The 22,826-nt window shown below is 56.8% G+C and overlaps 3 protein-coding genes across 13 annotated transcripts; all 3 read left to right on the top strand.

The window, feature by feature from the left end:
- The first annotated feature begins 211 nt into the window (after positions 1 to 211).
- On the top strand, positions 212 to 13,848 carry RAVER1 (ribonucleoprotein, PTB binding 1). 5 transcript variants are annotated; one of them, XM_010806772.4, is made up of 14 exons: positions 212 to 452; positions 1,969 to 2,035; positions 3,641 to 4,110; positions 7,699 to 7,890; positions 7,991 to 8,120; positions 8,446 to 8,540; positions 9,482 to 9,569; positions 9,882 to 10,093; positions 10,191 to 10,284; positions 10,360 to 10,496; positions 11,218 to 11,292; positions 11,765 to 11,905; positions 12,249 to 12,374; positions 12,464 to 13,848. In XM_010806772.4, the coding sequence occupies exons 1-14, from the start codon at positions 234 to 236 to the stop codon at positions 12,608 to 12,610; spliced, it is 2,193 nt and encodes a 730-aa protein (XP_010805074.2). In that variant the 5' UTR covers positions 212 to 233; the 3' UTR covers positions 12,611 to 13,848.
- A 25-nt stretch (positions 13,849 to 13,873) lies between these two features.
- On the top strand, positions 13,874 to 18,478 carry FDX2 (ferredoxin 2). 5 transcript variants are annotated; one of them, XM_010806793.4, is made up of 6 exons: positions 13,874 to 14,235; positions 14,323 to 14,377; positions 14,589 to 14,695; positions 14,959 to 15,086; positions 17,772 to 17,859; positions 18,051 to 18,478. In XM_010806793.4, the coding sequence occupies exons 1-6, from the start codon at positions 13,874 to 13,876 to the stop codon at positions 18,205 to 18,207; spliced, it is 897 nt and encodes a 298-aa protein (XP_010805095.2). In that variant the 3' UTR covers positions 18,208 to 18,478.
- A 54-nt stretch (positions 18,479 to 18,532) lies between these two features.
- ZGLP1 (zinc finger GATA like protein 1) lies at positions 18,533 to 22,092 on the top strand. Of its 3 annotated transcripts, none has more exons than XM_059888565.1 (3): positions 18,533 to 19,115; positions 19,364 to 19,735; positions 20,915 to 21,370. In XM_059888565.1, exons 1-3 carry the CDS (start codon positions 18,979 to 18,981, stop codon positions 21,225 to 21,227), a joined length of 822 nt encoding a protein of 273 aa, XP_059744548.1. In that variant the 5' UTR covers positions 18,533 to 18,978; the 3' UTR covers positions 21,228 to 21,370. The 3 variants fall into 3 exon arrangements, with proteins under 3 accessions (XP_059744548.1, XP_059744549.1, XP_059744547.1); XM_059888566.1 differs by lacking the exon at positions 18,533 to 19,115 and adding an exon at positions 21,377 to 22,092 and having other exon boundaries at positions 19,140 to 19,735; positions 20,915 to 21,003; XM_059888564.1 differs by lacking the exon at positions 18,533 to 19,115 and having other exon boundaries at positions 19,140 to 19,735.
- The last annotated feature ends 734 nt before the right edge of the window (positions 22,093 to 22,826 follow it).

Here is a 22,826-nt window from a genome sequence, read left to right as displayed (position 1 = left end):
ATCTCGCAGCTTCGCGAGTCTATTGAGTGACATCGCGATAGCGGAAAAGGGCGGAACCTGTAGTGCCCAGACAGGGCTTGAACACCGAGGGGTGGGCCGAGGCTTACCCAATGGACTGAAGGAGTCGAGGGGAGGCGGGGCTCCTCTTGGCCAATCGGCGGTCGCGTCCTCGTTGCCGCTCTATGCCGCTCCGCCCCGGCTCGCTGGTCCCAGAAGGCGCCGGGTTTCCCAAGATGGCGGCCGACGTGTCCGTTACTCACCGGCCGCCGCTGAGCCCAGAGGCTGGGGCCGAGGTTGAGGCTGGTGATGCCGCGGAGCGCCGGGTGCCTGAAGAAGAACTGCCGCCACTAGATCCAGAGGAGATCCGGAAACGCCTGGAACACACCGAGCGCCAGTTCCGTAACCGCCGCAAGATACTGATCCGGGGCCTCCCGGGGGACGTGACCAACCAGGTATGGGGGGGGGGGGCCGTGTGGGAGCGTGGCGGGAAATACCACCGTGCGCGTGCGCGGGGGGAACCGGGCGACACCAACGGTGGCGTGCCCGGGGGGGGGGGTCGTCGGCGGTGAGTCCACGCGGGATCGGGAGAGACCAAGAGCGGGACGTAGGGGGTCGGAGATGGAGGGAGAAACCAACTTTGGACTGAGGGAGGACGTTGCTAGGGGCGACCAGAGGCTTGGAAGGAGCCAAGTAGTTGAAGGGGGCGGGGAATGGAAAGGGGCGGGCAGCTTTGGCCATGTTGGGGGGATAGTGAATGGACAGCCAGATTGGGACAGTGGAATCAGGGACGCCAGTTGCTTCCTGCTCTAGCATGGAGTGGTGGTATCTCATATCCATAAGCTTCATGGTTGACTAGAATGTGCCTTTCTATAGCAAGCGTTTTTGAATTTCTTTTAGGGGTAGATCGGAAGTTAAGGCAGCCCCAGGGGTCTTTTTTCCTCAAAAGCCTCAGGATTAATTTGGAAAAATGGAGTCATCTCCTGTCCCCATGCCACAGGCCTGCAGAGAAGGAGGGGGCATTGTTCCATGTAGCCCTCCTTGGCTGATCCTTGTAATCCATGGGTGCCCTTCTCTTGGCGCCAAATGGGGCAGGACTTCCCAGTGCTCTTTGGACCCGGGAAGATTGAACCTAGTCTGCCCTACCCTTCAGCAATGGAATGGGTTCTTTGTCCTTGCTGTGGAGAATCCCTGCTCCCCTGGCCCCTCCAGCACACCTGCCACTGGCTCTCTCTGCCCATGGGTGGTGAGACCCTAGGAGTGTTGGGAGGGGTGTGATTTGGGGACAGATCTGAGACAGGTGTTTCTACAGTCAGTCAACCTCCTACTGCCCACCATCTCCCAGCCGGAAGCGTTTCTTATCTCCTGCAGGGTGCACAGTGTGTCTGGCAATAAAAGGCCCCAGAGCCTCGCCTCCGCAGCTGGCTTGCAGGAAGCTGTCAGTAGGAGGGAATGGGGAGGCACGTGAAGCCACACAATGTGGGCTTATTAAGTACACAGGGTCCCCAGTCAGGTACCCAGGGGTGGCATTCCCACTGCTGTGCCATGACCAGCTGCTTGACCTTTGACAATTTCCTTCACCTCTCTGAGCCTGTTTCCTCATCTACAAAATGGACTTGTTAATACCCGATTTGCAGGGTTGTTGAGTCAGTTTTGCAAACTGAGGTTCAGGTGGGTTAAACAACTTCCCTGTGGGCAGAACTGGGTCTTGAACTCAGACCGACCTGACTGTCTAATAAGAGCGTGTTGTGTTGGTTAAAAGCATGGGTTCTATAGCTGAGCTCTGCCTCCCAGCCCTGCCAGGTATGGCTGCAATGGCCTTGGGCAAGCAACTGCTCTGAAACTCCATTTTCTCACATGTAAAATGGGGCTGGTGATTGACCTGCCTTCATAGCTGGTCCTCGTGAACGTGCCACTGGGTTGCTCTCTTCATTTCTCCATGATTCTCTGTGCTTTGGCTTGTCTCCACAGGAGGTGCATGACCTGCTCAGCGACTATGAGCTCAAGTACTGCTTTGTGGACAAGTACAAAGGGACAGGTTTGTGGGACCCTGGGGTGGGGTGGGGTGGCCTAGTGGCAGGTGATGACAGTCCCTGAAGCTTGAGAGTCCTGGCCCAGTGTCTCCTGAACTTCAGGCCCAACATTCAGCAGAGAGAGGGGGGCCGTGAACCAGATGGGAGCCAAGGGATTGGAAGGGCACCAGTTATTCTGGAGGACTTGAAGAAGGTCAGACAGGCCTGGTGGACTGGCCAGCAGAGGGAATGTTTGGGATGGGGTCCCCAGTACCCAGGTATCTTCTGGGTGGCCTGGAAGAGAAACAGCAAGGATGCCCCACGATGGACACCCAAGATGAGGGACAGATTGGAGCAATAGTCTGTCCTGCCCTGGGTCTAGGAGACATGCCTCCCGAAATGACGGCCTCCCTCTGGCCTCTCTGCTTCCACGATTTCACTCACCTGCCTGCCTTCCCCTAGGCAGCCAGCTCTGATCTGATTACAAATCTGATCAAACCTGGTCCTAACACTGATCATGCTTCTGTCTCCTCACAACCTGTCTGAGCTCCTCCTGATATTACCTTGCAAAGAGGTACCTCAGCCTTACCATCTCTTCAGGTGTGTAAGGTTCCAGGCTGTTCCCTCTGTTTTTAACGTCTCTTCCATTCAGGGCGGCTCTTCCGAGTGCCCAAGCACACCCCGTACCTCATCATAGCACTGACCACCCTAGGCTGTCGCTGCTGACCCACTCGCCTGCCTCCACGCGGTCGTCATTTCTATGGGAACAGGGACTGGTCTTGGCCCCCTGCATGGAGGATGTCTGTATCCACCAGGCATCGTGCCAGGTGTTAAACCTGCCAGGGCCGTTGCCTGCAGTCTGTAACATGGGCGAGGAGGAGCTGAGCATAGGTGACCCCTCGAGGCCTACCTGGTGGACTAGGGTTGTGGGTAAGATCTTGGACCTCGGAGGCTAAGAGTCCTGGGCTCTTGTCCTGGTCTGTCCTCACTGTTTGGCCACAGGCAAGTGACTTACCCTCCCGAGCTTTGGTTTTCTCACCTGCAAATTGGACATGGCCTGTTAGAGTTGGCTATGAAGCCAAAAGCATTAAAACATCTGAAAAACTGTGGGTGCCTGGGAGGCAGCCTGCCGGGGTTCAAGTCCAGGCTTCTCCACTTGAGCAGGGCACTGCCCTGTGCCCATTTCCTTGCTGGAAAGATAGTGGTTGTGAGGAGGAAGTTATTCCCATTTGACAAAGGAGGAAACAGACTTCAGAGCCACTCAGGGGCTGGCGTTGAAACCCAGGCTCCAGGGACCACATGGGTAACCACTACTACCCCACATGGCGTATCTTATGGAAAAACCCAAACAAACGTTTTGGCCAACACAGTAGTTCTTAGGATGGGGCCAGGCCCCCAGTGGGTGAGCATCACTATGGGTTGTAAGGAGCAAGCCTGGAGGAGCCAGGCGACACTGGCTATTGTTGCCTACTGCTGGTGACTCTTCCAATCCGCTGGTGCCCATGATGTCCTGGTGGTTCAGTATTCCTGAGGTCACGTGTGGTTTAGAGGGAGGTGGGTGTGGGCGGACATGGGGTAGAGGCGCAGGCCCTCGGGGGGCCCCACTGACCCCATGCTCCCACCTGCCGCAGCCTTTGTGACGCTGCTGAATGGGGAGCAGGCGGAGGCCGCCATCAGCGCCTTCCACCAGAGCCGCCTGCGGGAGCGGGAGCTCTCGGTGCAGCTGCAGCCCACGGACGCCCTGCTCTGCGTGGCCAACCTGCCCCCCAGCCTCACACAGCAGCAGTTCGAGGAGCTGGTGCGGCCCTTCGGTAGCCTGGAGCGCTGCTTCCTGGTCTACAGTGAGCGCACTGGTCACTCCAAGGGCTACGGCTTCGCCGAGTACATGAAGAAAGACTCGGCCGCCCGTGCCAAGTCAGACCTGCTGGGCAAGCCTCTGGGCCCACGCACCCTCTACGTGCACTGGACAGATGCCGGGCAGCTGACACCTGCCCTGCTCCACTCCCGCTGCCTCTGTGTTGACCGCCTGCCGCCTGGCTTCAGTGATGTGGATGCCCTGCGCCGGGCGCTGTCAGCCGTCCACACCCCCACCTTCTGCCAGGTAAGCCTGGTGCCCGGTGCAGGGACCTGGGGGAGCAGATGTGAAGCCCAGAGCACCTCGGAGGGGCCGTGTGAGTCACCTGCTCTCTCCAGTCTTCTGGGTTCCCTTTCAGTGAGGCCACTTTGAATGGTGTTCTTGTTAGAAAGGCCATGTGGTACAGTGGGTGACAGCCCAGCTAGGAGCCAGATGGCTGGGGTTCAGATCCCTGCGCACCCTCTGGCGACTTGCTTAACCTCCCCCTGAAAAATGCAAACAAGGCTACTTTTGTAAAAAAAAAAAAAAAATGCTTTGAGACCCGCTCACCCTGCGTTCACATCCACCCCTGTGCTCATGCCTCCAGACCCCAGGGCCAGCATCAAGGAGGCCACTGGAAGAGCCCACCGCAAGTCACACATGGCCAGATCCCAGCCCTGCCCTGTGGCCCCAGACAGGTCACTCACTCTCTGAGTCTTGGTTTCCTTCCTACCCTTGTAAGTAGAGATTCAGCCCTCATGTGGTGGTTTAGGACAACAATCCCTAGTTCATTCTGGTCTCACTTGTCAGGCCCTTCTGTAAGGGTGCCTAGCCCTGTGACAGGTGCAGTGGGGCGAGAATAGGCCAGGCCCAGCTCTCAGAGAGCTCCCAGGTCCCCAAAGTGGACATTCCTTCAGCACACACTGGACACATCCCAGGACAGACAGCCAGGGTGGACAGAGGCAGCCCAGGAAGCCCAGGCCACCCTGGAGGAGGCTGGGATATGGGCTCAGAGCCCAGGTCTGCTGCCGTGGATGTTGGTGCCAGGGAACTGGTGTTAGTAGGAACCCCACTTCTTGCTGCTCCTTTTGCAGCACGCCTACTGTGTGCCAGGCCCTGGATGGGACTCAGGACACAGGTGACATATACTTACAGTCAGCAGCCACTGACTGGAGATTGAAGGCAGCAAGACCATGACCAATTACAGGTTCTCTCTCTGGGTGTGGCTGTCCCCATCTCAGAACGGATCTGGTCCTGCTTTATGACTGGGTTATTGTGAATGGTTGCTCACTCATTCCCCCGCTTATATATCTGCTGAATCCCTGGCCGGGAGGTGACCGCCTCCAAGGAGCCCAGTCACACAGGGCATCCTTGTTGAACAGAGCCTGGGCTTGGGAGTTAACCAGGTCAAAGCCTGAGCCTCCATCCCCCTATTTAGGAGCCACACAGTTTCGATTGCCCTTTGACCCCTTTCTATATTCATTGGATGAGATGGATGTGATTGTGAAAAGCAGCCCATCCAGGCCTTGGTGCAGGGCCTGGCCAGCAGCAAAGGTGAAGTGTTCACTACAAGTAGGCTGAAGGCCAGACTTTCCCTGCCTGGGCCAGTGGGCACTAGGCCCCCACCCACAGCCACCCTACCCAGTGGATCCAGCTGATGGTCTCATCTTACAGATGAGGAAACCAGGGGGCATGGATGGGCACTTGCAGTGACCTCCCCAAACTGGCCAGAAAGAGATGGACTGGGAGTCAAGATCAGGCAGCTGACCAGGGGCCCACGCTCTTAACTGGGCACCCCCACCTCCCATAAGGGAATTTGCTGCCCATGTCAGGGGGCATTTTATTTCCTACATGATCAAGAGGAGAGCATGAAGGAAAGCCCATAGCAGCCTAGTCTGGTTCACTCTGCCATTTATCAACAGGTCAATTTATGTATGTGTATATATATGTATATATGGGTATATATATATGGCTTCCCAGGTGGCTCAGTGGTAAAGAATCTGCATGCCAAGCAAGAGATGCAAGTTCCATCCCTGGGTGGAGAAGATCCCCTGGAGAAGGAAATGGCAACTCACTCCAGTATTCTCGTCCGGGAAATCCCATGGACAGAGGAGCCTGACGGGCTATAATCCATAGGGTCGCAAAAGAGTCAGACACAAGTTAGCAACTAAACAACAACAAATATACATGTCATTTGTATTTATTCTTTAAAAAAAATTTTTGGCTGCACAGAACTATTGAGATCCTAGTTCACTGCTGACCAGGGATCAAACCCTTGCCCCCTATAGTGGAAGTTCAGAGCCCTGACTGCCAGGGAAGTCCCTACATATTTTTTTTAATATAAATTTATTTATCTTAATTGGAGGCTAATTACAATATTGTATTCATTTTGCCATACATCAACATGAATCTCCCACGGGTATACACGTGTTCCCCATCCTGAACCCCCTCCCACCTCCCTCCCCATGTGCCTACATATCTTAATTGGTTCATTTTGTCGCAAAGTTGCTTAAAAACTATGAGTGCTATGTAGTAGCGTTAGTTGCTCAGTCACGTCTGACTCTGCGACCCCATGGACTGTAGCCCGCTAGGTTCCTCTGTCCATGGAATTCTCCAGGCAAGGATACTGGGGGATAATCATCTCCAGGGGATCTTCCCAACTCAGGGATTGAACTGGAGCCTCCTGAATTGCAGGGAGTCACTTCACCTGCAAAGTGGGTGTGCCGAGACCACCTGTATCCGGGGTGCAGTGAAACAGCACCTGTGGCCCCTGGCCCATGGGTATGTGGGGCCCAGCCAGACGCTCTGCCAGGATCTGCCCACCCTGGGACAGCCCTGGACAAGTGTCTAGCAGCCACAACACCCTGAAAACCAAAGAGTCTTGTTGTCTGAGTCAAACTGACATGGGGTCATCTGTGGCCTTCCTCTTTGCATCTTGCTGCCGAGCTATTCTCAAGCTTGATTTCCAGGGTGCCCCAGAACCCCCTGGGGGTGACTGATACATAACATAGGGTATGTTTGGCTCCCTCTTCTCATCTCCAAAACATCCTCAATCCTGGAACACAGGGACTTCTTTGGTGGTCCAATGGTTAAGATGCTGTGCCTCCAGTGCAAGGGGTGTGGGTTTGATGCCTGGTTAGGACTAAGATCCCATATGCTGTGCAAGGTAGCTAATAAAATTAAAAAAAAAAAAAGGCCTGGAACGCATCCTCCCCCAGGATTGAGGGCTGAGGGCCTGAAGTACCAAATGACTGCTGTTAAGGCAGGTGAAGGGGCCTCTGGCTCACTCGTGATCACATCTCTATTTCTGCCACACACTGGCTGTGTGACCCCACCCTCCTGCCCAGCACTACCAGCCTTAAACCGGAGCTCAGTGACCATCTGCCTCATCATCAGACTGTGTGCCCTTCCCAGCTGCACCTGTAGCATCCTCGGCCTGAGGTGTGCGGTCGGGCTGAACTCCAGAGCTACCTGCTTCTCCCACCAGCCCGTCCTCTCCAGGCCCTGCAGTGTGTACTCTGGAAACCCAGGCAACGTCCCCAAGAGGCACTGGCACAAGGCCTGGTGGCTCTGACCAGTGGGAAGCCTGGCTCTGCCCTCCCACCAGCAGTGTGACCTTGAGCATGCTGACCTCTCTGAGCCTCAGTTGTCCCCTCTGAATAATGGGCAGGATACAGCCTCCCAGGGCTGTTGAGAAGGTTCGATGAGTTAACACAGGAACTGGGCACAGGGCCCAGAGTCCATTCTGTCTCTGGGGGTTACTGTCATCAGAATCCTCATCTGGTCATGGCTGTCACTTCAGTTGATGGTGGTCACTGCCACCCTGGTGCTCACGACTGTCTCTCCCCTCCACAGCTGGCATATGGCCAGGACGGGCAGCTGAAGGGCTTCGCTGTGTTGGAGTACGAGACGGCAGAGATGGCAGAGGAGGCCCAGCAGCGGGCAGACGGCCTGGCCCTGGGAGGCAGCCATCTGCGCGTCTCCTTCTGCGCCCCCGGGCCCCCTGGCCGCAGCATGCTGGCTGCTCTCATTGCTGCCCAGGCCACGGTGAGTGCGTGCTGTGGGGGGCGGGTGCCCCAGAGGAGGGGCATGGGGAAGCCAAGGAGTCAGGCAAGGCTCTGAACTGCCCCTCTGATCCTCTCTGCAGGCCCTCAATCGGGGCAAAGGGCTCCTACCAGAGCCCAACATCCTGCAGCTGCTCAACAACCTGGGGCCCTCTGCTTCCCTCCAGCTGCTGCTCAACCCCCTGCTCCACGGTGGCGCGGGTGGCAAGCAGGGTAAGGCGAGGGAGGCCCAGCACTCAGAACTGGGCACTTCCCTGGACTCTTGCTGTCTGAGCTCCAAGTGACATGAGCCCACAAAGAGGGTCTGGGATGACGCTCCCCAAGGGAGCTGGTGCCCTGAGTCCTTTGCAAGGGGGCAGGGTCATGGAGGAGGGACTGTCCATCCCTGGGGGGTGAGGAGGGAACTCATCACCCAGGCTGTTTCTTGGGGTATGTCAGTTGTCCTCATGTTCTCAATGGGCCTGGTGCTGTGCTTCCTCGGGGGGTGGGGGTGGGGGTTCCACCCTCGGACCGCTTCATTTTCTGGGTCTCCCGCTAGGCCTCCTGGGCGCGCCCCCGGCCGTGCCGCTGCTCAACGGGCCTGCCCTGTCCACGGCGCTGCTGCAGCTTGCCCTCCAGACCCAGAGTCAGAAGGTAACCTCAGGCCTGTGGGCCACAGGCTCCCTCACACACATCCCGCAGCCCCTCGTGATTCCATTTCCAGCACTGCTGCTTCTGCCAACGGGTAGCTTACCATCTACCAGCTGTGGGCCCTCGGACTGTGTCCCTGGGGGCCTGGTTCGCAGGTGCTCAGGAAGTGACTTAGTGAAAGCCAAGGCCCCACAGGGGAATAGAGGGGCCTCTCGTCCCCACCCCCTCAACACGCACACGGAAAAACTGACATACCACACACAGGCGGCGCTAGTGGTAAAGAACCCGCCTGCCGATGCACGAGACTTAAGGTAGGGAAGAGCCCCTGGAGGAGGGCACAGCAACCTACTCCAGTATTCTTGCCTGGAGAATCACATGGACAGAGGAGCCTGGCGGGCTACAGTCCTTAATGTCACAGAGTCGGACAGGACTGAAGCGACAGCGCACACATACACAGAACACGCGCCACCCTGTCCAGTTTGATTCACTGGGGCCGAGTCAGCGGCTCGGGTGTGTCTGAGGGTAACTGACAGGTGAGGCTGTGGGCGTGGGCTGTTGTGTGAATAAGAGTGACTGAATCTACGTGTGGCTGTCACACACTGCATCTCCAATCAGGGTGGTTGTGTGTGTTAGACACTGTGCGTCTGTGATAATCAGCAAGGGGACTAGGTGTGAACCGGTGGACATCACTGTGTGAATTGCTGACAGTAACTGACTGGGTGACAGGCTTTGACCCGCTGAGCATGGCCCATCCCATGTTCCCGGGGTCTCCCCAGCACCTGGGCAGGCCCTGGCATGCAGGAGGCCCCTGGTCACTGTTGGCGGGTGGGTAATGGCCAGGGTGTCACAGACATTGGGAGATGCCCTGTGTCTGCCTGTGATTGGCTGTGGGCTGGGCCTGTGGCCCCCCGTCTCATCTCCAGCTCATTATCCTCTGTCCCTAGAAACCTGGGATCTTGGGAGACTCTCCTCTGGGCACTCTCCAGCCTGGGGCCCAGCCAGCCAACCCCCTCCTCGGGGAGCTGTCTGCAGGTAATGCCAACTCCCTCCTCCCCATCTCTCTGGGCTTCATCCCACTTCCCCTTCCCTCTCCTCCCTGGGTGTGGTACATTCCCAGCTGTGCAGCTCTGGGCAAGTGACCTAACCTGTCTGAGTCCCGACCTGTCAGTTGAGCACATGGTACCCGCCTCCTTGGGGAGTCACGGACGTCCTGGGAGTTGATGGACTTCGAGAATGCTGCTCAGTGTCCGAAACTTAGTGGCCCTGGTTCAAGCAGAGGCTCCCAGGCCCCAGAAGAAGGGGTCCTGTGTGGTTGGGCTGCTGACACCCTTCTTCTTTCTGTAGGAGGGGGCCTGCCCCCTGAGCTGCCACCCCGGCGAGGGAAGCCACCACCCCTGCTGCCGCCACTGCTCGGCCCCTCTGGAGGTGACCGGGAACCCATGGGCCTGGGTCCTCCAGCACCCCAGCTTACTCCACCCCCCGCCCCCGTGGGGCTCCGAGGTGCGGGCCTCAGAGGCCTCCAGAAAGACAGTGGGCCTCTGCCAACGCCCCCTGGGGTAAGGCCCCACTTGGTGCCCAGCCATCACCCCAGCCTCCCGCCCTGCAAGCTCCCCCGTGCCAGAGGCCCTCATGAATCTAGCCCTCCCACCACAGGTCTCTCTGCTCGGGGAGCCCCCCAAGGACTTCCGGATCCCCCTGAATCCCTACCTGAACCTACACAGCCTGCTCCCAGCCAGCAACCTGGCGGGTAAGGAGGCCCGGGGCTGGGGAGGCGCTGGGAGAAGCCGCCGCCCAGCTGAGGGCCCCCTGCCTCACCCCCCAGCCCCCGGAGGCGGTGGTGGAGGTGGCGGCAGCAGCAAAGCCTTCCAGCTCAAGTCCCGCCTGCTCAGCCCCCTCTCCAGCGCCCGCCTACCCCCTGAACCAGGGCTGCCTGACAGCTATGGCTTCGAATACCCCTCAGTAAGTATACGTGGCCACCCTGGGGGCAGCCCTTCCAAAGGCCCTGTGTCCCGAGAGCACGTCATTCTCCAGTCCGACATCTTTCTAATACTGACTGTGCTGGGCTGGGCTGAGTGCACGGGAGACAGGAGGGAGCATGCCAGACGTGGTCCCTGCGCTCAAGTCTCTTGTCTGTCTGTCTCTGCGCATCATCAAACCCTGCTTCCTGTCAGTCTTTCTCTCCCAAGAGGCCTGTGGCCACATGTCTGCTTCTTCTCAGCCTCCTCTCTGCCTGTCCTTCTCACTGCTCCCCTCTGCAGGCCCCATCTCGGTCCCTGGAGAACTGCTCCTTCTGTGGTTCTGACTTCTAGGCCAGATGTTGCAGACTGGCCACATGTGTTGTGTTTGGCCCACACTGGATTTTTTAAAAAATAATCGAGATAAATGCCAGTGACAAATTACTGAAACCACAAGAGTTCGCACCTGGGTGCCCTGCTTGCCTTAAAGACCCCAAGCTCCTGCCTCATACCTTCACAGCCCTCTGGGGTCCAGGTGCAGCCACCCCCTGGGACCAGGCACCGCTTCTGTGTCACTGCCCCACCCTGCTTGCTGAGTTTGCCCCAGGCACTAGAGTCTGCCTCCTCCTAGTGACAGCTGTGCTGTGGAGCTGAATTTGGGTGAGGTTGGTTATAGACACCCCTCCGCTCCCCACATTCAACGTGCTTCTCCCACTCTCATTCAGGATGTGGGACCTCGGCGGCTCTTCTCCCACCCACGGGAGCCAACCCTTGGGCCTCACGGACCCAGCCGACACAGAGTAAGAGCCTCCCTGTCCATCCCACCTCCTGGGTGTATCAGTTAGCTCATGCTGCATAAGAAGCAGTCCCAGTACTTTGTGACTTAGAACAGGAAATATTTTATTATTCTCACAGTCCTGTGGGGTGTGGGGGTTGGGGGGGCAGTTCTTTGTAGTCACCAAGCAGTTCAGCTGGGTCTTGGGAGTTCATAGTGGCTTCCTTCATGTATCTGGCAGTCAGTGGGCTGGGGATGCAGCCCCGGCTGCAGTGACTTCCCTGCTGCACTTGGACCTCATCCTGCAGCTGGCCAGCCTGTGCTCATGCATGTGCTAGTGGTCCCGGGGTTCCCCGGTGGAGGAAGGGCGGGCTGGCCCCTCTGCTGGCATTGTCACACACTCTCCTAGGGGCCAGAGCGCAGACTTCTTTGGGGGACCTCCCAAAGGGGGTGGCACAGCAGTGACCTGTCTGACTCAGGCGGCCCCCTTTCTGCAGATGTCCCCCCCACCCGGTGGCTTTGGCGAACGGGGTGTCGGAGGTGGCGGTGGGCCCCTCTCCCACCTCTATGCGGGCTCACCCACGTCCTGCTTCACCAGCGGCCTGCAGGCTGGCCTCAGGCAGAGCCACCTTAACAAGGTGAGGCGCCGCCCCCGCCAAGGACGCGGCCCTGAGGGCAACCAGGACACACGCAGCCCCGGGGGCCTTCAGTGTCACGGCCGGGTGGGTGGCAGGGGTCAGTTTTGCTCAGGGTTGAGCTAAAACAGGCCGTCCTCCTCAAGCCTTATGTCTTGCATGTAGTACTGCCCAGGCTTCTGGGCCTCTTACTTCCTCCCCCAGCAGCCCAGGGTGTGGGTGATGTAGCCCCAACCCACGGATGAAGAAACTGAGGCCCAGAAGGATGACATAATCAGCCCCCAGTCTCAGAGCTCGTAACTGGCAGCGGCAGGATTTGAACATGAAACTCTCGCCTCTGCTCCAGGGGCTGCTTCCTCTCCCATCCCACATCTCCCATTTCTCCCAGGTGGTTGGCTCCTCCCCACTGGGCTCCGGAGAAGGGCTCCTGGGCCTCGGCCCTGGGCCCAATGGCCACAGCCACTTGCTGAAGGTATGGGCAGGGGGTGGGGACCATCAGGGCTGGGGAGTGGTGGCCCCTGGGTGGCCCCTGACCCACCAGCCCTTCCCCTCTGTCTCCAGACCCCACTGGGTGGACAGAAACGCAGCTTCGCCCACCTGCTGCCCTCACCCGAGCCCAGCCCAGAAGGCAGCTATGTGGGCCAGCACTCCCAGGGCCTTGGTGGCCACTACGCAGATTCCTACCTGAAGCGCAAGAGGATTTTCTAAAGGGCCAGTGCTGGAGATGCTCAAAGGCCTGCACCAAATCGCTTTGGGGTTTTCTGGTGTTTTGTTGTTAGTTTTCTTTTCCTTTGGGTAATAGAAAAATCTCTGAAAGACTTTGCTGACCAACCAGCAGGAGCCCAAGGAGTGCGGGGGGCATCTGGGAGCACTCTGCACCTCTGGCCTGCTCCCAGCGTGGAAACCCTGCAGCCTTAAGAGGGAGGGGCACCAGCCTGCTGTCTCTCCCCTCCCCCCGCCACCGTGTCCGCCTGTGTCCATCTCTCTGGGAGTCCCCTCCTGCCTCGTCGCTCCTGTATCTTGGCCTTTCGAGTGCCTTGGAGGTTTCCCTGACCTCCCGTGAGGATCAGAGACTGTCCCCCCTTTTCTAACTTTGACAATTGACTTTGGTTTCCTTTTCTAATTTTTATTATTTTTAAACAATCCAGGACGTTCCCTCCCTGCCCCCCCAGCTCTGATTCCTTCAAGGCCCAGCATGTCTGGGCCTCCATTCCACATTTTCCAGTTTGAAATGGCTCAGCCCTTTTTTCTCTCTCCCACACTTGTTGCAGGCATGGCTGTCTCCTGCCCTGGCCTGCCCTCTCTGGCCTGTACCCCAGCTCCGGGTCCCCTGCTCCCTACCATAGTCCCCTTGCCTTCTGATGCCTTAAAAGCCAGGCCCCAGACCCCGCCGGCCAGAGCCTCTCAGATGCTGAGCTCCGGAAGCTTGACTCAGGACCAAATGGCTCTGGCCTGGGGATCGGGCCCCTCTACCCAAGGTCCCCGATCGTGGGGACAGTAGAAGGCCAAAGTTTTGGTCTTGGCAAACCAGTCCCACCAGCCCTTTCTGCCCAGGCCTAGGTGCGGGGTGGGCTTTCTCTGCCAGCTTAACCCAGTTCCCCTGCTGTCCTACTGTCTGTTGGGCATTGTGCATCTCACTGAGCCTCTGTCCTCTCCCCCATGTTGAAGATGAGCCCTGCCTTGTCATCCCCAAGCCAGATCACCCAGAGCTGGCCTCCCTGTGGCCCAGTGCTGGAAAATAAGACAAGGTGCAGATAAACTCTGCCCCTTCCCACCAGCAGGACCTGTTAGCCTGAGGTGACCCTGGGCTGTGACCCTGGCCAGCTGGGCCACCAGCTCCCCTCCCCTGACTCGGCGTCCACATCCACTCCGGGGGGCTGTCTCCTCCCCATTCTCACACAAACCTTTGCTGAATTAAAGTTTGTAAGTAAATGGTTTTAAAGAAAGCAGACCCGGCTGGTTCTTGGGACAATGTGCCTGGGTGGGATGTCGGGGATAGCCCTGCAGGTCTTGGCTCATCCGAGCCTGCGCACTGCGCTCCCAGTTTGGCAGCCTCCCCTGGACGCGCCTCCATGCCGTGCAGCGACGCCAAAAAAAAAAAAAGGCGCTTCTATTCGGGTAATTACAGGGCAGTGGCTTCTAAACGCACCAAGGCGCATGCTTAGTCCCTGGTCACGTGATGCCTGTCATGGCCGCCTCCGTGGCCTGGGGAGGTGTGAATGCTGGGTTCCTGCTGCGGGCTGCCAGGGGTGCCTGGTGGAGCCGTCCTGGAGGCTTTTGGGGGTCCGGGGAGGCGGCGGCGCCAGCGATAGCCAGGAAATTCCGGGCGACAGGTACCTGGGGAGCCTCGGGCGGGCGTTGTTAACCCATCGTACTCCAGCTGTGCCCGGCACGGCAGCTCACCCAACCGTGTTTTCCAGGCTCGCGCCCGGCGGGGGAGGAAGAAGCCGGCGGCCCCGAGCGGCCCGGGGACGTGTGAGTGTGGGAGCCAGGTCCCCCGTTAATAATAGCACGGGGTTCCTCCGGTCCCCACGTTGCCGTACAGCCTCATCCCTGTGTCCCCCCTTCTGCATCACCCTATTTCCATGTCCCGTCAAACCCCAAACATGAGTTCCTAACCCTATATTCCACCTGGCCCCTGCTCCCATCATCCAGTTGAGGCATCTGCACTCTCATCTGCCCCCAGGGTGAACGTGGTGTTCGTAGACCGGTCAGGCCAACGGATTCCGGTGAGCGGCAGAGTCGGGGACAATGTTCTCCACCTGGCCCAGCGCCATGGGTTGGATCTGGAAGGTGGGAGCCGGGCATAGGGAATTGGAGATATCTTTATTCATTCGTTTTAAAAAAACACAAGTCAGATAGGATTCTCCACTACCTAATCTTGCATGGCTTCCCACCCAACATGGTTAACTTCAGACTCCTCAACAGGATCTCATCCCCTGCTCTCTTAATCTTTATTCATTCAGCAGTTATTTATTGAGCATTTAGTAGAGGTTCCTAAAACTCCTGCCCGCCAGGAGCTTGTATTTTCTTCCTTTTTCCTCCCTCTCTTCTAGCCACACTGACTTGCTTGCTGTTCCTCAAATAGCCAAGTTCATGCCTGCCTCAGGGCCTTCGCATTTGGTGTTCCATCGAAAGTGCTTTCCCACCAGACCTTCTGGCTCCTCATCCTTCAGGCCTTGCTGTAAATGTCATCTTCCTGACAGTCTTATCCCTCTCAGCCCAACCGCAGCCCCCATGCCCCAGTAACTCGATTCATATCGGTGTGCTGTACTGTCTGCATAGCACTCCTCATTGTTTTGTTTCCTTCTTTGTCGTTTCTCCCCAAAATGAGATCAGAAACCGTGTTTGCCTTGTTCACGCTTATCTGTTGCCTGTCATGGTATTTAGATGTAACAGGTATTAAATCAGTATTTGTTAAAGGAAAGATAATAATAGCAGACGTTACTTTAAGCCCCTTACCACATTTTGACTGATTGAATCTATTTCATGACAACATTATGCAATAGGAGAGAATGTTATCCTGTTTTATAGGTGAGGAAACTGAGCCCCAGGTTGAGCAGACCTGGTCCAAGGTCAAGTAAGTGGCAAAACTAGATTCAAACCCAGCCTATCTTAGCCACTAATCTGTGCTACTCTTCTGTGAATATTGAACACATACTGTGTGCCAGGTAGCAATGTAAAAAAGCAGATAAGGCCCTTGTCATTTCACACCAGTTTCAACCTAATAGGGACAATAATCCCATGCATAAACATGTAATTATATCATGAGCAACTGGGAGAGTGGTCTTTTAAAAAGTGTATAGTGTTGGGTGTATGTATGTATACATGGCATGAGTACATGCTCAGTTGTGTTGGGACTCTTTGCAACCCCATGGACTCCTCTATCCATGGAACTTTGCAGGCAAGAATACTGGAGTGGGTTGCCATTTCCTACTCCAGAGGATTTTCCTGACCCAGGGATCAAACCCACGTCTCTTGCGTCTCCTGCATTGGCAGGCGGATTCTTTACCACTGCACCACCTGAGAAGCCCCGGTGTATATAATAAGGAGCTGATTTCATCATTAGACAGTGGCTGGGGGAGGGGGGAGAATTGGGGGCAGTCTGGCAGACCTACCTTAAGTTCTGTTCTGGAATCGGATTCTTTACCACTGCACCACCTGAGAAGCCCCAGTGTATATAATAAGGAGCTGATTTAATCATTAGCGGTTGGGGGAGGGGGGAGAATTGGGGGCAGTCCTGGCAGACCTACCTTAAGTTCTGTTCTGGAATCCATTGGCTGGCAGTTCATGACAAAGATTAGAACATGGGTTTTCAAGGCACGTGGCCTGTGTTCAGATTTTTTCTGTTGCCAACTGTGTGACCCTGAGCAAGTTACTTACCATCTTTCAGCCTCCTCGTCTATAAAGTAGGATAATTTAGTTCCTATCTCACCGGGTTGCTGTGAGGATTAAGCAGGTTTCATGTGTACGGTGTGTAATACCTGGCACGTGGTTGGTGTGCAGCGAGTAGTTGGAATGATTGTACTAGGTTATCTCTGTCTCATGTGGTGAGGATGTTAATGAGCTGGGAGAGAGGGCTGAGAAAGACACCTGGGGATGACTTGAGTTTCAAGGCCCAGACTGTTTCTTCTCCAGACAGGGAAGGTGGGCGACTTAGTCACTGCAGCCCACAGGGGAGGGTCTGCTGGATCAGAAAGCTGTCTTGTAGCTCCACCCTCATGGTCCGACCTGTCTGGAAGAGAAAGAATTCTGTCCTGTTTACTTAGAACAAGTATCTCTCGAGGCATCTACAACCTCCCAGGCTCAGTGCTGAATGCAGAGAGAAGAGGCAGGTTGACACAGCACAGGGAAACCGAGAAATGATGGTGGTAACTTCAGATTGTGATAAATGCTGTCCAGAAATTTTTAAAGGGATAACAAGAGTTGGGGGAAGGACAAGAAATAGGAGATGGGAACTTGGAGGACAACTGAGTAGTGCCCCAAGACAAAAAGGCCTAGCTATGGAAAGACTGGAGAGAAGAGCATTCCAGATCACAAGTATGCCAAGGGCAGAGGTCCTGTGCTAGGGGCTGAGCTTGGCATGGAGGAATTGAGCGAGGGGGCTGGGGTGGCTGAAGGGGCTGAGTGCAGTGAGGTGGGAGAATCTCAAGGGCTGAGGTGACGAGTTTGGGTTTTATTCTAGCTATGAAAACCGTTTGGAAGAGGACATTATCCGGAAGCCCAGCGCTCAGTCAGAAGCCTGGGAACGTGTCCGGGGCAAGCAGGAAACCCTCGACTCTGTACCATTCACCCCTTTATTTCCTGACCCCTTCTCCTGCTGCAGCACTAGATGCCGAGTGAGTCGGTCCCTCGGAGCATCAGGGCAGCCCAGCAAAGTGGCAGGGTCACAGCAAGCGTTCACAGGCTACAGGGAACCTGTCTGGCCTGTCTCCTCTCAGCTACACTGAAGTCCAGTCCATGCTCATTAATGGTGCCAGGTGCCCAGCCTGGTCATCAGCCTTCTGGAGAGTTTGGGGGAAACCCTGAAGTCCATTTGCAAAACCTGTGTGCAGATCAGCAACAGTCAGCCAAGTCAGTGACAGGGTGGAGGATGCACAGAGTGGGCCTGCAGGCCTGGGAGGGAGAAATGAGAGTCACATGGTGAAACAGATTCACCGGATTCCTTCGTGGTCCAGTTGTTTTCATTGCCATAGACCTGGGTTTGATCGCTGATCAGGAACTAAGATGCCACAAGCCTGAGGGTGTGGCTCCCCACCCCCCCCCCAAAAAATAAGAAACAAAGGGATTTTTTTTTTTAAGCCCTTCTCTGAATGGTGCTTGCCCAAGCACGGTCCCTCACCAACGGTCCCTCACTTGCCGCCCCCAGGGGCCTGCGAAGCGTCCTTGGCGTGCTCCACCTGCCACGTGTATGTGAGTGAGGACCACCTGGACCTTCTGCCGCCTCCTGATGAGAGGTGAGTAGGGTGGCCCCTCCCAGCCCTGAGCTGCAAGGCTTGGTTGCTGAGCCTCGGCATTCCGGGATCCGCGCAGGCCATAGCAGAGGGCAGCCCTGGCTTTTCTCTCCCCTCCAGCTGCTGGCGGGAGAGCTTCCCTTCTGGCCCCTACCCCTGGATCCATTAACAACTGCTGCCGCCCTTTACTCCAGGGAGGACGACATGCTGGATATGGCCCCTCTCCTCCAAGAGAACTCCCGGCTGGGCTGCCAGATCGTGCTGACGCCTGAGCTGGAAGGGGCCGAATTCACCCTGCCCAAGATCACCAGGAACTTCTATGTGGATGGCCACGTCCCCAAGCCCCACTGACATGGGCAACCGGACGGCCCCAGACACTGACGGCCCCAGGGCCAGGACTGGAAGAACATAGCCAAGATGCCAGCCCAGCCCAGAGCGCGGACAGATCGGAGAAAGATGGCGGAAGCACCCAGAAAGTCAAAACCCTGGCTTCAGAGAGATCCCATGTCCCAGCTCTGGTGGGGCCCGGCCCCTAATGGGGCTGCCTCAACCAAGCTCATGAGAATGGGGGTGTGGATAGGGGTGGAATCTAATTGGAGCGATAATAAAAGTGTTTAACAGATATCTGGCATCTTGAGCGTCCTTGGGGTTGGTGGGGGTGGGGTGCAGGCTCTGGGGTCTACAGCTGCATCTGCCAGACCTCCCCAGCTTTCCCCTACCACGGCGGTGATGGGCCAGCGGGAAACTGAGGCAGAGAGGTCTGAAGGCGAGGTTCCGCGAGCCAGAGGATCAGCATGGCAAGGCCCCGCCCAGCCGTCGCGGAGGGATTTGGAGGGCCCCAGACCGCCCTCGGCCACAAGGGGTAATCACATAGTCTGAGCAGAGTCGGAAGGGAGAGAGGGACCCAGGCGGGCCTGAGGGTGGAGCCTTGGAAGCCCGTGCCCAACATCACCCGCTAGAGGCGCCCAATCCTACTGGCTCCGCCCCCCGCCCGCCCCCAGGTGGAGCCCCTTGCACCCTCGGCCAGAAGCGGGCCCCCCCCACCCAGGTGGGGCTCATCAAGTGGGCCCGGCGTGGGCGGGGCCAGGCGAGATTTGGGAAGGGGGGCTGGGCTAGGAAGCAATGGAGGCCGAGCCAGCCCCGGACTTCGCCATGCTGCGAGAGCTGCTAGCGCCGCCCTGCCTGAACCCTGAGCCGCCCCCGGAACCCCCGATCCGGCAGGCACCAAGGACCCCAGGATGCCTCAGACCCAGTGGCAGGTGCGTACACGAGCAGCCCTTCCCCCCACCTGGCCCAGTGGTCAATGGGTCATGATCTCTGGTTCCTAGGGTTACTCAGGGGTCAAAATGTTAGTTACTGGTACTCGCAAGGACGAGATCCTGATCCCCAGGGATATTGGGGGGGTCATATGGGGGTCAGAGACTGTGCAGTTCTTGCTCCGTGTCTTTGGGACCCTCGTAGTTGCCGCCCACGGAAGGGGGTTGACCACACCGGCCATTGTCCCCAGGTCCTTCTGGCCTGCACACCAAGACTCGGTCACCGCCCTGCGCTTCCTCCAAGAGACAGCAGAGGAGCTGGCCCAGACCCCCTGGGACACCCAGGCTCTGGGGCCCTACTGGGAGCCGAAGGCCCTGGAGACCCTGGGACCTCTACCTCAGGCCAAGGATGACAAGAACATGCTGACCCTAGTCAGCCAGCAGAGCCCCAACCTGGGGTCCCCACGGGCTCCCCCTACTTCTCCAGCCCAACCACAGAGAAGGCCCCGGAAGCAGTCAAACCCCCAGCGGGGTGCCGAAAAAGTGGACCCTCTTTTTGAGGGGGTGACCCTGAAGTTTCAGATAAAGCCGGATTCCAGCCTACAGATTATACCCAGTTACAGGTAGGAGCTGGCCTGGGCAAGGGCACCCTTTCTGCAAGTAATAACAATATCAGTGGGCCTTCCCTAGTGGCTCAGTGGTAAAGAATCCACCTGCCAATGTAGGAGATGCGGGTTTGATCCCTGGGTGGGGAAGATCCTCTGGAGAAGGAAATAGCAACCTGCTCCAGTATTCTTTTGCCTGGGAAATTCCATGGATAGAGGACCCTGGCAGGCTACAGTCCATGGGGTCAAGAAGAGTCGGAGAGACGACTCAGCAACTAAACAATAATAATAGAGCTGGGGGGTAGGGAGGTGCTCCCAGGCATTTGCTTATGGACTACCACCCCAGCCCTGCATTACAAATGGCCTCATCTCTGTAACTGCCTTTCTCCTTTTTTTATTTCTTTATATTTTTAAAAAACTTTTTTTTGCCTGTGGGATCTTTGTTCCCTGAGCAGGGGTGGAACACTCACCCCCCTGCACTGGGTGTGCAGAGTTTTAACCACTGGCCTGCCAGGGAAGTCCAAACAGCCTCATCTCTGAGTGAGACCTCAGGCTGATGCCTATTCCTGTCCTTTCTGCTATGAGCCAGTCAAATCCAGGCCTGAGCCAGAGTCTTCTCCTAGTGAAATGGCTTCACCATACCTGGGGGCTGCTGCTTCTGTTAGTTTTTCCTGCAATGATAATAGCTACCATTTGTCAGACATGACACCAGCCATAGAGGTAACAGCACTTGGTGTGTATGGACTCACTGAGGCCTTGTGAAGCCCACTTTACAGATGCAGAAACTGAGGCACAGAGGATGAAATCCCTTGTCACACAGCAAGGACATGGGAGAATTGAGTTTTCAACCTGGCAAAGCTGGCCATAGGCTTACTGTCTCCTCAAATGATTATGATTACTCATGAAGGGCAAGGCCAGGCCTTTCAGGCATCAGATGCCCCCTTGGTCAGGGGAGGGGGGAGCAGTGCTAGATGCCTTGATAGTAAATCTTCATTTGGGGGAATTCCCTGGCAGTCCTGTGGCTAAGACTCCACGCTTTCATTGCTGAAGGCGTGGGTTCTATCCTGGTTGGGGAACTAAGATCCCACAAGCCGTGTTGTAAAACTAAATAAATAAATATCATTTAAAAATCTTAATTTGGGGGCTGTCTGGGGCAGGATCCAGACCCTCTGTGCTAATGCCCTGTCTACTCCCCAGCCTGGCCTGCAGCAGCCGCTCTCCAGGGCCTCCCACTCCAGGCCCTGCCAGAGGCCCAGAGGCCAACCCGGGAGGCAGCGAGGCCCTGGGTGAGTCCTGGAGACTTAAGAGCTATAAATACTGGGGAAGGGTGCAGGGGGCAGCATTTTCTTTTCTTCCTTATCTTTCTCCCCATCCTGCTTCCCTATTTAGACCCATCCAGGAGGAGTCGCAGCATCCCCCATCCACTCAAGCTGAGTCACCCTCACCCCCGGCTTCCTCCTCTGCTGAGCTTTGCCATCTGTCTCCCTTCCTGGCTTTCCCTCTGTCTTAGATCTGGGGCTGGCTGGGAGTTGGGGTGGGGGGGAGCCTTCATAGAGAGCCCCCTCCCACCCACATATACACAAAAGGCCCATCCCACACAGGTCTCCTGAGCTCAGGCTCCTGGCCTCTGACCCCGCCCTTTGACCTCTGCCCTTTCAGCACCCCGCCGCTGTGCTTCCTGTAGGACCGAGAGGACCCCTTTATGGAGAGATGCTGAGGATGGTACCCCTCTCTGCAACGCTTGTGGCATCAGGTCCTCAAAATGGAGAGGGGTTGGGGGTGGGGTCCTCACTTGAGTCCATGCTTAGCGAGCATGGGGTATTGGGAAAACACCCACCTCTGGGAACGTGCCTCCCTCGTGGCGGTTTCTGGGCTCCCCCTGCCTGCTGAATGTCGGTTTCTTGCACCCCCATCCCAGGTACAAGAAATATGGCACCCGGTGCTCTAGCTGCTGGCTGGTGCCCAGGAAAAATGTGCAGCCCAAGAAGCTATGTGGCAGATGTGGGGTGTCCCTGGGCCCCCACCCAGCCTCAGCTCAGGAAGGGTAAGCCCTTCCTCACCCAGCCAAGCCTGTCCTGCCTCAGTTTCTCCAGGGGGAAAAGGGGCTGAATTCCTCCTAGGGGGAAGAGCCTGAGTCTTGAGGGGTCCAGCCTACCTCCTCTCCACCCCCTCCCCATCCAGAGACCTCAGATGGAAGACCCAGGCCTCAAGGCCCCAGAGCTCCTGGTTGGGGGGGTCACTAGCCCCCTCTTTGGCTCCTGCTTCAATCAGGCTTGGCTGAGCACCCCGCTCAGGAAGTGCTGTCAGCAATGACACTCATATTGTTAATAGAAGTGACAATAAAGAATAGATCTGTTCAGAAGGGGCACTGTAACTTTGGGATCCCACCTTGCGCGCCCTCACCTGCCTCTCCCCTGGCCCAGGAATGTGGGGAGGGGTTTTTTCACCGGGTTTTCCGAGGCACACACACAGTCATCTAAACAGCTACCAGCCTTCTGCCCCACAAGACAATTAGTCACCTTTGTTACAACATCCCATAGAGGGCAACTGCCAGCACATGCAGAGGCAGCACATTCAGAAAGACAGACACAAGGACTTCCCTGGCAGTCCAGTGGTTAAAACGCCATGCTCCCCATGCAGGAGACAAGGGTTCAGTCCCTGGCCAGGGAACTAAGATCCTGCATGCTATGCAGTGCAACCAAAACTTAAAAAAAAAATTTTTTTTTAAAGACCCAAGACAGACACACAGGCTGGCAGGTACATGAAAACACAGAGGAGATACATCAGCAGACACACGAGTGCTGTCGCTCATCAGACACAGACCACACACAGGACAGAACGACACACATGAGGCACATATGTTGATAGACACAGGACACACACGCGCAGTACAGACACACACGAAAGACACATCGACGGCACATAGACACAATGGGCCCTTCATCTTGCAGCCCCACCGCGGCCTGCAGAGTGTCCCCTTCCCCCCTCCTTCCGCACACCTGTGTTCCCCTTCCCCCTTTCATGTTCTCTGACCTCACCAAAGGGTGTCCCCAGCCTGAAGCCAAAAGCCACATGGGAGAGACATGGAGCTCTGCCCCTGTCACTAGGA

Source organism: Bos taurus, chromosome 7 (genome assembly GCF_002263795.3).
Source record: "Bos taurus isolate L1 Dominette 01449 registration number 42190680 breed Hereford chromosome 7, ARS-UCD2.0, whole genome shotgun sequence".
Lineage (NCBI taxonomy): Eukaryota > Metazoa > Chordata > Mammalia > Artiodactyla > Bovidae > Bos > Bos taurus.
Note: the sequence above shows the minus strand (reverse complement) of the source record. Positions and strands in the feature narration are given on the sequence as shown.